The following is a 14,250-nucleotide window of genomic DNA, read 5'->3' on the forward strand; positions in this document are numbered from 1 at the left end:
CTAGACTAGCCCAGCAATAGCCCTAGCTCTCCAGTTCTGCGCATGTGCCGAGAAAGGGGTTGGGGGGGGGGGGGAAGCGCGCTTCCTGGGGTCCACCCCTTTTCTACTGAAGCCGGCAGCTGACAGCGCGAGCGGCAGCAGGCGCTGCAGGCCCGGCACGCGGGGACCCTGTGGAACGCTGAGGACCAGAGCCCAGCGCGCGCGCCTGAGGTAAACAGCTAACGGTCCCCAACGGCTACCCGGGGCTTTTCCCACGCTTTCGGGCGAGGAGGGGGCGCTACGGGGCGGGGGCTGCTACGCACGCGCAATGTGAGCCCCCATACTATCGCACCCCCCTTGCGCCACTGACCTGGTCACAGGCTCTTGCACGCCCTTCCCCCCCATTGCACCAACATGGGGCTCTCACACGTCCCTTGCACCATCAGTTCCCCATACGTGGTTTGTGCACCCATTGCTCCCTCACAGGGCTCTTGCATGCTCCTCATACCGATGACCTATGTGTGGAGCTTTTACACACCCCTTGCACGATCACTTCCCCATATGTGGCTTGTAGGCCACTCGCACCATCTCCCCCCTCTCAGGGCTCTTGTGCAGCCTGTGCACCAATGATCTGCACAGGGGGCTCTTGCATACCCCTTGCACCACCGGTTCCCCCACATGCGGCTTGTGCATCCTTTGCACCATTGCTCCTGCACAGGGATTTTGCACACCCCCATACTATGGACCTGTTAATAGGGGTCTTGTGTGACCTTGCACCACTAGTCTCCCTCATGGGACTTTTGCACACCCTGGCACCAATTCACAGGGGGCTTGCCTGCCTTCTGCACCATTGTTCCACTTATGCGGGTCTCACAACCCTTCCAGTAGTGACTTGAGAGACCCACATCCCTTGCACCATTGTTTTCCTCACAGAACTCATGCATGCCCTTGCACCAGTGATTTATTCATAAGGGTCTTGCATATTCCTTGCACCATCATTCCTCCTCTTTGGGGATCGAGTACAGTCGTCCCACTCACTAGGATTGTGTATATCCATTGCTGCCCCAACACACTGGGGGTCTTGCACCATCATCCCTGTCCTGCAGTGGGTTTGCATGCCCTTGCCTCATTGACACTTTGGTGATATGTATGCCCTTGCATAATTATGTCCACATACAGGGGATTATATGGGGGCATCGCATGTTCTCATGTGGGATTTTCTCATCCTTGCATGACTGCACGCCTTCATGTGAGTTTCATCAGGATCCTGTAGAGAGTTTGTGGACCCTTCCCCTAGGATCCTCTGGAATAGCCATATTCCCTTGTGCTACTGTCTGTCCTTGCACTAGTCTGACATTTAATAGTTGTCTTCTCACCCCAGGACCCTGTTGAAAAGTTGCATGTTTTTGCAGCAGGAATACTCATGCACCATAACCCTACCAGGACCTCAAGAAATAGTTTCATATGTACTTGCACCAGGACTCTATCCAATAATCATCTCCTTGCACTAGGATACTCTACCTCCTTGTACCAGAACCGTGTAAAATAGCTGCCATCCTGCACCAGGACCCTTGAGCTCATACACCTTCATGTTACACCAGGATCACGTGGGATATTTGCAGCAGGACTCTTTGGGATACTTGCTTTCCTTGCACATTAAACTAGAAACCAGTGGGTAATTCTTCTCCTCGCACCTGGATCCCTTGGTCTCTTCTGCCTCCATTGTTGCACCTTGTAAAATTCTTTTGCCTCCTTGCACTGTCTCATTTCCATAACCAACAGACTCCTTGCTCGAACCACCTTCCCTGCAGGATATTTGCAAACAACTGCTTGCCCCAGGACTTGAGACATTCTCCTTGCACATACTCTCTCTGCAGTGCACTTCTCCAAGGATTGTCTGCATGCCAAAGCCTCAGGCTAGGGCCTCTGACAAAAAAAATCATTGACTAAACCAGACAGCTGTGAAATATTTGCATGGTAAACCATGGGTCAGCTCCCGTGCTCCACCTTTAGCCACACCTGTGGAAAACTCACTTGATAACCACAGGGTGTCTGGGCACCATATTGCTCCAGACCACTGAGGATCCACGCTAGACATGAATCCACTTGGTGGTGGAGCTTGCTGTTACCCCATTCATTTAGTCACCCTCCTAAATTATCGTTTCCCTTTTATTTGTTATTGTTTCTGGACGATTAGAATTTAAAGCTTCCAGGAAGTTATTAGATTTCTCCACGCACGCATGCACCAACGCCAACGGTCTCCTGCCAAAATGGCTTCCGTCCGGTTCATGGTGACCCCTACGAAAATCGATGACATCCCAGGGCTCTCTGACACTAGTCCGGACCTCAGCTCCCGCTCCAGCTCCCGGGTCCGCTTCAGCTCCCGGGAGAGTGTCCCTGAGACAAGCCGCAGCGAGGGCATGAGTGATTTCTCAGGGGCCACCACCTCGGTGGCCACTGTGGCGGGCGAACTGGCTAGCGACAGGACGTCCAAACCCCTTGACGTGGCGGAAGGTAGGTGGTACGTGGCCGATCATGTGCATGAACATGAGAGGCTGGGAAGTCAACAAGGTTGATGTGACTACCACTATGATGGTTTGGGTTGATGTGGGAGGGTGGAAGGAGACCTAGGTGCATTGGAGGTGGACATCTTGTGGGAGAGTGGCGAGAGACATGAATGCAATGGAGGTAGACGGTTTTTGTGCATTGGCGCTGGAGCGGAACATCTCCAGGGGATGTTGGACGAGTCCACTGCAACTTACGGGTGCATTGGAAGTGGAGGAAGACACTTTATGGGTGCATAGGAGATGTCATACTAAACTTACAATACACCCATCTGTTGGCCAACTTCTGGTTGTGATGGAGATGCTCACCGCAACTGCTGGGTGTGCTGGAGATGGAAGGAGACCTCTTTCAGCTGCACTAAAGAGGGATGACTCATGGGTTGTTTGGAGATGGAGGGGGATCAGTTATGGGTGACTCCACCATAATTCATGGCTGCAGTGGGGTGGGCCAGTTTACGGTGGCTAGTGTATCACCAGGTGCAGTTGTCTTGCCAGTTCTCTGTCGCTGCCTATCAGGTGCCTCCTAAATGCTTTGATCTTCCCATTTGCTCACAACAAACAGGAACACACTTCCAGCTTCCATTTTGGGGGCAAGGTGTCTTGGTTGCCAGCTTTAATATAGGTGTGGCTGGATGGGGTGGTGTTTTCACAGAGGGTTATAGTGCATTGACTCGATTGGTATCACTGACTCAGCCAGTATCCTTTTTTTCTTCAGCCTTTTTCCTGCATGGGAAATGCTGAGCAAGGCTCAGGGGAAATGACTCTGGAGAATTGAACTTCCCTTTAATTGTGTTGATTCTCTTTTTCGTGCAGACTCAGATGAGTCCTACATCTTGGCAGTGGGGCTTCGGTCACCACTGATTCAGAGTCACGGCTCCTCTCGGGGCCTCCCAGCAAGGGTTATGTTACAGGCCTGATAATGCTGTGGTCTGCTGTACGTGCACATAAATGCCGTGTTCATCACATAGGATCTGTGCGCATGGATTGCTCACCCAGCACTGAAATGTGTCGACTTCTGGGGTGAAGCAGCTGCATAACAGTGTGTAATAATGATGCACAGTGCTGAGATGCAGCTGCCTCTGGTGTGGAGCACGGCTGCTGCTTTAACAGCCCCATGAGTTTAAGACCGGAAGTGAAGGAGGACTTTGGATTGGGTTAAAATTGCAAGGAGAGATTTAAAGGAGGCAGAAGTGACTCTTTAGAGCTGGGATTTGCTGGGACGCTGTGGGTTCGTTCCCAGCTCTTGCAGTGAACATGAGTGTGCAGTTGTGAGTCCGCCCTGGCACCAGGTCTGTTCATCTCCCGCTTGTCATAAGGGGCTCATGGATGGCCATGGTCCAGGGCAAAGCTGATCAGCCTGGGCTCAGGAAGGGAGAGCTGGTTTATGGGTATTGTCCGGCTCATACTCGCATACCTATGAGCCTTCTCCACTGGAGCACCCGGGATGATCTTGTGCTCCCCGTTCCCTCTGTGGCATCACTTGTGGGACAATACCCTGGTAAGGTCATAGATGTTTCACAAGACATCAAGGCTGCTGTGTTCCTCGAAGGGGGTCCTTTTGTTGCCATCGGAGACCCGAAGCCCAGTGAGGCAGCAAAACAGGCCCTGCAGGAACTAGAGAGCACAAATGCATGTGTGTGACAGACCTGCAGCAGGAGGACAGATTGAGCAGACAGCTAGCGTCTCGGGGACTTAATATCCCCAGCACCTCAGCTGTTTATCTCCCGGGAGAGGCTGGTTGTGGCTTTCTGGACGTTCTTTGTCCTTGGGCACAGGGAGAGCGGATGGGAACTGGGGAGAAGGCTGGGATGAGTGAGAACACGGACGGACAGACACACACAACTTCCTTGATTTTTTTTTTTTTCAGTACATGCAGAAAGACACAGATGTACAAGCGCACACGCATGTATGGGGTTGACTTGTTTTCAGCAGCAGCTCATGCATACGCAGAGACAGGTGCATAGAGCTTACATGATCTTACACACCCACGCATGCGTGTAGCGCTCTGCTGATGTCACACTCCTGCATGGGGACCTACTTGACCCACTAACATGAGTGCCTGCTGCCCTCCATGCTGAGCTGTCTCCCCACTTGTTTGTTTCACCCGCAGTCCCTGTCTCATGCAGCCCCCTCCTTCCCATTATCCCATGACAAATGGCCCTTTGCAGCTCCCGCCTACACCTGTTTTCTGTTCCTCCAACAGCCATAGAGCTCGGAGAGCTCACAGCCGGTGAGGGTGGAGTGCTGTCCTGGGCTCCCCTCAGTGCTAGGGGCTAGGTCCTGATCTCCCTTCCCCTCACCCCTGCCCCAGATGCTCACAGCTGGCTCTCTGGCCCTCCCTATCCATTGATTCCTCTGTCCAAGCTAGATGGATGTGTGTCCTTTCTGTGCTGTGAACAAAATGGAGTCAGGTCTCCACTGCAGTCAGGTGTGACTCTGGGTTGACTGCAGGGGGAGCGGAGGCCTGGAACCAGTCCTGATTCTGTGGCAGTCGAAGCGAAACCCTGGGGGGTGACTCCAGTTCTGCCCCATAGTGTGTGATCTGACCTTACCAGCCCCCCTCTCCCCCCACTCTAGGGCATCACATAGCTGTGTGGGCATGCGCAGCTGGGACAGATAGCGGAGGAGGAACTGAAAGGGCACAACTGGAACGGGAGGTGGGGCTCTGGGTCAGGACTGAAGGTAGTTAGCAAAATTACACCCAGCCCCCAACTATCCCAGCCCTGGCCGCTGTCCTCTCCCTCCCACGTAGCTCTGCTTGTGCCCCTCAATCCTGATCCACAGCTCCCTGCTATCCTATCCCTGGGCTCCCCCACCTCTGCTGGTGCCCCTCAGTACGGACCCACAGCACCTGCTGCTCCAGCCTTTGTGTTGCCCCAACCCAATAGTTTTGCTGGTGCCCCTCAATCCCAACGATGGTGTAATGTGTGGTTTGGCCTTTTGATGGCAGTAGAAATAAAGTTGAAAGGTGCCTGACAGGGGAACGCAAATTGTCCCTAATAAGGGAATTGAGGCCAGGTCTACACTACAGAGGTAGGTGGATGTAAGACAGTTTGTCGACTTAATTATGTCTGTGTCTACACTACAGTGGTGCTTCTGCAGAAATAAGTAGGCCCACTACACCAATGTAATAACTCTACCTCCACAAGAGGAGTAGGGCTTATGTCGATGTAGTAAGGGTGATGCAGTGTCTGTGTAGACACTGCATTATTTATGTTGGCTGTCAGCCCCAAGCTGGGCTGTTAGCACCCTCCAGCCCTGCTGCCTCCCATGAGGGATCGGAGGGGTGGGGAAGGAGAGCATGATCCTGGCCCCCTCCCCCAGTCTCTCACTGGGTGGCAGCATGGGGGCTCCAGCTATCAGCCCCAGCAGTGGGGCTCACAGTGGGAGGCTCGCTACCCCTGCCCAGGGGCTGACAGCCCCAGCTGTGAGTCTGTACCTCTCTGTTTCACAGCAGGGAGCCTGCCAGCTGTGAAATTGACATTCTTGTCAGTTTCACGGCTGCTTTTATTTCACATTTTCTTTCCATCTCTCTCTGTCAGCTCAGGGGGGAGGGGACTCCAGCTGTGAGTTCCCCACAGGCTGACTTCCAGAGCCCAAGCCAAAATTTGAAATAATAGCTGCCATGAAACTGACAAGAATGTCAGTTTCACAGCTGGTAGGCTCCCTGCTGTGCAACTGAGCCCCCTGTGGGCTCCACAGTTGGGGCTGTCAATGCTGGGGTGGGGCAGTGGCCCAGCTGTGAGCCCAGCATTCACCTGACAGCTGCAGGCAGGGCAACTGAGAGCCCCATGCCCACAGTTGAGGTTGTCAGGCCCAGGGCTGCCGGGCTCCAGCTGTCAGTGTCCAGCAATGTCCCTTTTCAGTTGATGGATGCGCTCCTGGTGAGGACATGCACTGCCAACAGAAGCAGCAAGTGTGGATGTGAACCACCGCTTTAAATACTGCGGTAGCTGTATGTCCACTTAATTTAAATGACTTCATTTTGTACTGTAGACAAGCCCTACGTTGCTCTGTCCCTAATCCCTTTCCACTGATCATCTCAGAGCAGTTCGCAAAGGTAACTAATTTACCTGAGCCAATGCAGGGGGTGGGAAGCCTCAACAGAGAACTGAAGGGGCCACTGTGCCAGGGCTCTCCTCCGCTTTCTCAAGCGGTCATTCTAGGGCAGGGGGAGGTGTGGCTAACCCCATTCTGGAGTGGGAAGTGGTGTGGGTCCAACCCAGCATTTGAGTCATTCACTCTGGCCTGGAGTTCCCCATTTAGGCATTTCCTAAATTGATTAAGACCTTTTCCCTAATCTCTGCTCCATTATGGTATAAATAGAAAGGGTGGGGTATGTAGGGAAAAGACTACCATGCTCTGGAGTTTGCGCAGCACCACCTCTCCTGCTATAATCTACTAGATCCACTCCCCTCCCAGAGCTAGGATAGAACCCAGGAGTCCTGATCTGACTCCATCCTCCCTCTCCGAAAGCCATGATACAGCTCAGGTGGCTACAGACTTCTCCATCCCAGACAGTAACTGTGGGACTGTTACCCAGAGCTGGCTGCATCTCACTGCTGGGCCTGTGCAGGCCCCTGCCTCTCCCATGTTGCCTGCTGCAGTTCAGCGGGAGAGTGAAAGCAGTTGTACGTGGAGCAGTTAATCCTCTTAGTGCTAGTAATACACACACAGCAGGGGAGGGCGTGTCCCCCCCCATACCATCCCGCCTCTTCCCCTGGGCCCTGCCAGTCACCTGATCCCGTCACTTCCAGTCTCCTTCCTTGCCTGCGCTGGGGGAAAAGTTAGTCCAGAAAATGCCTCACTTCACTGTTACCAAGGTGGACGATGAGGAAGAGGGTGGGGTGGAAGAAGGGGCCCAGGAAGGAGCTAACAGGGCTGGCATCTGGATGCCCAGAGAGATCATGGTGTCAGGTGAGCCGTCATCTAAACAGGCCTCATTAATCTGCTTTACCTGCATCTGTCTCTTGGCTGCTTCTCGCCTACCTGGGCTGCCCCCTCTATCTTGGGGGTGTGTGTATGGGGGGCAGTATCTCTTTATTGGCTCCTGCCTCCTGGTTGCTCCCCCCCCCCCCCCAGATCCAAGCACCCTCTCCAGCCTGCCTTCCTCAACCATCGTAGCAGCCTCCCGTGGGCTCTTCCCAATCGGTTGCATGATTTTCAGTTAAACACCAACCACAGCTCCGCTACTGATTAGTGAAGGAAGTGCGCTCTAGTGGTTAGAACCCAGCGGGGGGCCTGGAAGCCAGGACTCCTGGGTTCTTCCTCTTTGTAGCTGTGTGCTCTCTGTGCTGGTTCTGCCCCTGCTCTGGGCCTCACTTTCTCTGCTGACTGAGGATGTGGGGGACCTGTGGAGTGTGTTGCAGGGTCTGATCCTAAGCCCTCCAATCTCAGTGGAACTGTTCCATGGATTTGAATCAGGCCCGGAGACCCTGACAGAGAAGGGGCCGTGGGAATGCCCTGTGCTGTTTCACTGTACAGGGTTGGTGTGCATTTGGGTCCAGTGTGGGTCTGGACAGGCAGTTTTTGGGAAGGGATCTGCGGGGTGACTGTCCCCTCGGGGATTGATGCAGCTGACGATGGGCACTAGGAGCACTCATCCTGCCCACACGATGGGCACTCCTGTCATAGTGGGAGTGATGGGGGTAAGTAAAGGGGGTTTGTGTTTGTTCAGACTCTAAACAGCTCTTGCCACCAAGAGAGAGGGAGCAAACCCCAGTGTCCTGGCAGAATTCAAGCTCTGGTGATTCTGCCCTGGTCAAGCCACATGGCACCCTCCTTCGCTGCCTGTCCCAAACCTACATGGCAGCACTGTGTAGCTGTTACCCAACCGCTCCCACCCCAGAGGTGGCCGCCTCTCAGTCCCAGGCTAGCCATTTGTGTGCAGTGTTGCTGTGCGATTGTTATGCAGCTGTCAATCCACACCCCCAGAGGTGGCTGTATCTTGGCTCTGGACAAGCAATCCCTGTGCAGCGTTGCTATGTAGCTGTTACCCAGCTGCCCCGCCCCAGAGGTGGCTGCATCTCGGTGATACCAGTGTAGCGTTTTTATATCCCTCCATGCGCATGCGGATTGACTGAGAACCTCATTAGATGGTGACCCTAACCCCCGCACGCCCTCCACTCATGTATTAACCCTTTCCTTTCTGCCATACCCCCTGTGGTTCCTAATCAATAGTCAGTAACGCTCAGTGGCTGGAGCACTGGGTTTGCACTCACCTTTGGCACAAGCCTCAGAGATTGGCCTCCCCTGTTGACCTAGAGGGTGCGCTCCTGGGAGAGGGTGAACGTTGCGAGAAACTCTTGCTGCATCTGCTCCTGCTCTGGGCTTGCACAGAGGAGTTGGGCGGTGCTGGCTTGACTCCTTCCCCTGGCAGGGAATTTCCTTCCATCTCTCTGACTTTTTCATTCTTTCTTTCTTTTTCCCTTCCCTTCCTGGCTAGACCAGGCTCTGTGTAGCCTGGTAAATACTCCCTGTGGTATCTTCCACCCACTGTGCCCGGATCTCAATTGGGCATTGCACATGGCCAACATGACTTTTCTCAGCTGCAGCTGGAAAGGGGCTGGGGGAAAGGGGGTTACTATACTACCCACTTTAAATAAAGCCCCCATGTTAATCCAGCTCCCTAGTCAGGACTCCTGAGCTCTCACTGTGGTGTCTAGTGATTGAAGCAGGAGCGGCTGGAGAAGGCTGGCTGCCAGGACTCCTGGGTTCTATCCCAATCTCTGGGATTAGGGAGAGAGGGAATGTCCAGCCAGAGCTGGATTAGAGCAGGCGCCCCTTGGAGGGGAAAGGCCCCATGTTCCTAAGTACGTAACCACTCACCACCCCTTCCCCCCCCCCACGTGCCTGAGCGGGAGGAGGCCTCATGCCCCACAGCAGCCCAGCTAATTTGATTTAGCTCCAGCATGGAGGGCAGGCTGCAGCCTGGACAGCTTCAGGGATTATATCCCAAGCCTAGCCCCTGGCTTCCTGCCAGTCCGCCCTCTGCTTGTCAGGGCTCATGCTGCCTGTCTGCTAGATGGAGAGGAGACGGCCTATGAAGGTACTCCCAGCTCTGGGCAGCACAGCACAGCGACTCGGATGGCGTGCCGAGAGCCAGGACTCCTGGGTTCTGTTCCTGCTCCCAGAGGACAGAGGGTCTAGTGGTTAGAGCAGGAGGGGCTGGGAGTCAAGACTCCTGGGTTCTTTTCCCAGCAGAAAGTATAAATATGGGATCGAGGGTCAGTGACAGAAAATCTACCTAGCTCTGTGGAGTGGGAATGTAATGCAGCTCAAGCACTGGCCACAGGATCAAGAGTCTGTAAGTAGGGATAGAACCCAGGAGTCCTGTAGGGTGTCCTAAGGCACTGACCCCTGGTATTGAGGGACCCTTTTCCATCCCCACAGGTGGTTCAACTCCTTGCTTTTCTCTTTCCCTGCTCCTGAAATAGGACCACCTCTGGGGCAGTGTGTGAATTGGAGTGGGGCCAGTGCTGGGACAGATCTGTTCTCCGGGCAGCTGGAAAGGGCAGGATCCCAGCTGCTTCTATGTAATCCCCAATTATCCTGGGCTGTTCCCTGACACAGCGAGCAGGGACAAAGCCCCAGTCTGGCGCCAGACGCTGCCTTATCTGCTGAGCAGCAGGGTCAGGGGACAGACACAGCCGGGGGAGCTGTGGGGCTGGACTCTTTCTCTCCCTTTCCCTTCTTTGTCTCTTTCTTTCTCTCCCACAGCACGTGGGCTGTGGTGAATCCTTGGGCTCAACAAAGGCTTGATTCATAGCCTGTCCCAGGGCAACCATCACCTCAGCCCAGTTGCCTGCCTTCCTCAGTCACGTTGCTCTCTGCTGCTTGAGGCTTTAGGTGGCAGGGAAAGATCTGAGGAGTGGAGTCCAATCTTGGTAGATTGGTGCTCTCAGCTCCTCTGGAGACCAGCCTGCCATGTGTGTGTCTGGGTGGGAGATTGACAAGTTTCCTATCCTGCTACCCTGCTGTGTAGAGCACCCTAGAATCAGTATCCACTAGAGGGAAAAGACCCCCATCTCCCATTCCTGACCCCTGTGAGCCAGCCAGTCCCCTGCACTTGGGTCAGGTTGGAGCTGGTGTCTGTTAGAGGAGAAAGGCCCCATCCCCAACTTCCTGAACTCTGCTATATAATTGCGCTCGTTTCTTTTTATATTATTGCAGCTACTTTTTGATTTTGAAATCATGCTCTAAAACCCCCAGAATCTTTGCTCATTTCTCTTTCTTTGCTAACATGTATCAACAGGAGGAAATATATTTGATCAGTCTTTTTTTTTTTTGTTTGTTTTTTTCATTCCTTTTTTTTTTTCTTTTGTGATTCATTTTTTCCCATCTTCTGTTTGATTTTCAGACGTGAGTCAAACCTCCATCACAGGGGAACAGTGTCAGCTCTTAGGTATGGTATTGCTAAGGAGTCGTGCGTGTCTTTCTCCTGAACGAGCCTGTGTGTGTGTGTGTGTGTGTGTGTGTGTGTCTGTCTGTCCATTTGTGCCTACTGCCTCTAGTAGGAGGGGATGAGCCCTGCTTTGTGTGTGTCTGTCCCTGCTGCCCCCCACTGAAGCCCTGCTCTGTGTGTGCATGTGTGTTTCACCCCTCGATCAGACTACCCTAGGGAGAGGGTAATTTACATACCCCTCGCTACTAATTCCCCTCTTACCCCGTACCCATCTGCTCTTCCTTGGATCATTGCAGGCACCTGCAGCCTGAGCATCGGGCCCAAAACTGAGGTGTCGCTTTGTCCATGGTCCTTCTCAGCCCAATTTCACAGTCAGAGAGGCGGTCTGGCCTGTTGGAACTGGGCGACAGGACTCCTGAGCTCTATTTAAGCCACTGGGGTGTTGGGGAGAATGCCCCTACGAAGCACCCACCCTGCTCCCTGCAGCACAGCGCCCCCAGGGGCCTGCACTGACTGGGAGGGGAAAGCGCCCCCTACTGAGCCCTTTCTCTCTGCAGCACCATGTCCCCTAATGCCATGCTGAAGTAGCCTATCTTGGCTTTTCCTGCCGGGGAGCCCCCAGCCCGTGGATCGGGTGCTGTGGAACTCACTTGTTAGTACCTCGTTCTCCGCTGACTTTGTCCCGCATTGGCGGTTGGCTGGTAGCCTGGCTTTCCCTATGCTGTGTACAAAGCAAACACTGAGGCCAGCTGAACTGCCCAGGCCCTGCCACCGGCAGCTGTACAAACAGCAATGCCCATGGGAGGGTGATCTTACGCTGCCCCAGAGTGGTGCTAGCTGCACGATGCTGTAGGGAGTGGGGTGGGGGCTCTCCCCTGGCAGTCTGTGCTGGCCCCAGGTCCCCAGTGCGGCTCTGGGGGGTGCTGTGCAGCAGGGAGGTGGCATGGGTGCTCTCGCAGTGAGAGCCATGCCAGGTGAGCGAACCCTGGGCAATGTTCTGCCAACCGCCCCAGAGGCCCGGCCCGAGCCATAGGCAGCAGAAGAGGCCTGGGGAGCTCTCTGGCACCCTGCCCCCCAGGTAGCAGAGAGTGGTTATTCCCGTGCCACTGCTTCCAGGCTGAACGTGCAGAGGTGGCTCCAGGTTCATACTGTGCAGGCCTCTACCTGTGATTCCACGGCCTGGGGGCCTGGGCTGGGCTGGGCAATAAAGGAACAGGTGGTTGTTCTGCCCAGCCCAGCTAAGAATCTTCCTCTGAGCAGGCAGCAGCCTGACGGTTGACGCGCCTGTCGCCCAGGGGCAGAGAGAGGGTGAGACTCCCAAGTTAGAGCAGGGAGGACTCCTGGGTTCTATCCCCAGCTCTGGGAGGGGAGGAGGGTCTAGTGGGTTACAGCAGGGTGGGATTGGGAGCCAGGACTTGATGCTGTGCCTCAGTCTCTTTCCATTCCAGAGGAGTTGTAGAGGTTTGAGTGTCTGTAAATTGGTGCTGCAGCCCCCCTGCCAGGAGGGAGCAGTGAATGGCTGGGCTCTTGGAGAAGCCTGGTAAGCTGGTACAGGGCTGAGACCCTCCAGCTCATGGCACCTCACACTGAGTTCTCCCTTTCCCCCTTGTCTTTCCTCAGACCCGGGGCGCAAGAAAGACATCTATCTCAACAGCACCAGCTACGAGGATGGGGATGAGTACTTCGACAAGAACCTGGCGCTCTTTGAGGTACCCCTGGTGAAATCTGCCCTCCACAGGCAGGGAGGAGAAGGCAGGCTCACTCCAGGGAAGCAGGGGTCAGTTGCTGCCCCCCGGTGGCCAGTGCTGGGAGGCTGAAACCTGGTTCATGTCCATCCAGGAGCTGTGACGCAGCCCTGCCCCCTGATGGGGTAACAGGGCCTGGGGGTTTGCCCCTTCCCCCAGAACTAATCCAGCAGCCGGGGTCCGCTGTGCTCTTCCTCCAGCTGGTTCTCTGCTGCTGGGATGGGGGTGACAGGGCTTCAAGTTCACACCCTTTTGAGATGCACATAGGCAGTTTACACCTCTTGGAGCAATGGGCTCAGGCTGCATCCCAGCAACAGTCTCAAGCTCTCTGCATACTCGGGCAGCGTCGGTTGCACCAGGACAGCTCCCCATTTCACCCCCTCTCATCCTGCAGGAGGAAATGGATACCCGGCCCAAGGTGTCCTCCCTGCTTAACCGCATGGCAAACTACACCAACCTGACACAGGGGGCACGGGAGCATGAGGAGGCTGAGAACATTGCAGAGGGCAAGAAGAAGCCCACAAAGGTGAGTGGCTGCGGGGTGGGATTGAGGGGCATTGGCCGAGCTGGGAGCAGGCTGGATCCCGGGGTTGGGATGGCATGGGGCTGAAGGGTGGGATGGAGAGGCATTGGCAGGGTTGAGGGGCAGTGCGGGGAGCCCAGAGATGGGCTAGCAGGGGGCTGCAGGGCGGGATTGAAGGGCACTGGCAGGACTCCAGTCCTCTTAGTCTATCGTCTCCTGGTGCAGAAGTCCTGCCTCCTAGCACTCCTTGCCCTAATCACAGTCTCTCTCTTTGCAGACGCCCCAGATGGGCACCTTCATGGGCGTCTATCTGCCCTGCCTGCAGAACATCTTTGGGGTCATCCTCTTCCTGCGCCTCACGTGGGTGGTGGGCACGGCCGGCGTGCTGCAGGCCTTCGCCATTGTCCTTATCTGCTGCTGCTGCGTGAGTGTCTGCCCTCAGGGGGGCGCTAAGGGGCGCTGGCGCTCTGCCCTTGCGGGCAGTGCTGACCATAGGGGGGCACTATCAGGCGCTGTGCTGCAGGGAGCGTCTCGGCCAGAAGAGTGCAGTGAGCTCTCTAAGGATCGCGAATCCTGGTGTCCTACCCGAATCTGGCCACAGTCAATACAGTTCCGCCTCTCCAGGCCCCCCCTGCATCCATCATTGGCGATGTCGTTCTCCACCACTTCCAGTTCCAAACCCTTGCTCGCTGCTCGCCGGGCCTCTCCAGCTGCCTCATCCCACCCCAGAGGCAGCTGCATTCAATGCAGACCATGTGAACCTGATGTCTGCTCCCAGTTCAGTGTGTTCCTCTAACAACACCCCCTGCTGTCCTCTTTTACCTTCTCCGCAGACGCTGCTAACTGCCATCTCCATGAGTGCCATTGCCACCAATGGGGTCGTGCCGGGTGAGTGGGTCAGGCCAGTCTTCTCTCCCGGATTAGCCGGCCTCCCTATCCCCTCAGCCCTGGACTGGGCCCATCAGCTAGGCCTCAGTATTTCCCTGTGGTGGTTGGTTCCTTCCTGACCCCCATCTCGGGGCATCTCCTGCCCTG

At 55.2% G+C, this 14,250-nt stretch overlaps 1 protein-coding gene across 3 annotated transcripts in view; it reads left to right on the forward strand.

Moving 5' to 3' along the window:
* SLC12A6 (solute carrier family 12 member 6) overlaps positions 1 to 14,250 on the forward strand; it is a 22,110-nt gene continuing 7,860 nt past the window's right edge. Inside the window, exons 1-7 of one of the 3 annotated variants that reach the window (XM_038369631.2) lie at positions 1 to 210; positions 1,361 to 2,493; positions 10,903 to 10,947; positions 12,568 to 12,656; positions 13,087 to 13,218; positions 13,493 to 13,639; positions 14,049 to 14,103. In XM_038369631.2, the coding sequence (XP_038225559.1) occupies positions 2,220 to 2,493; positions 10,903 to 10,947; positions 12,568 to 12,656; positions 13,087 to 13,218; positions 13,493 to 13,639; positions 14,049 to 14,103 (742 nt within the window). In that variant the 5' untranslated portion in view covers positions 1 to 210; positions 1,361 to 2,219. Of the gene's footprint in view, positions 211 to 1,360; positions 2,494 to 7,288; positions 7,461 to 10,902; positions 10,948 to 12,567; positions 12,657 to 13,086; positions 13,219 to 13,492; positions 13,640 to 14,048; positions 14,104 to 14,250 lie in introns of those variants that run through there. The other 2 variants (XM_038369633.2, XM_043495939.1) reach the window with 2 other exon arrangements.

This window comes from Dermochelys coriacea, chromosome 13, assembly GCF_009764565.3.
Source record: "Dermochelys coriacea isolate rDerCor1 chromosome 13, rDerCor1.pri.v4, whole genome shotgun sequence".
Taxonomy (NCBI): Eukaryota; Metazoa; Chordata; order Testudines; family Dermochelyidae; genus Dermochelys; species Dermochelys coriacea.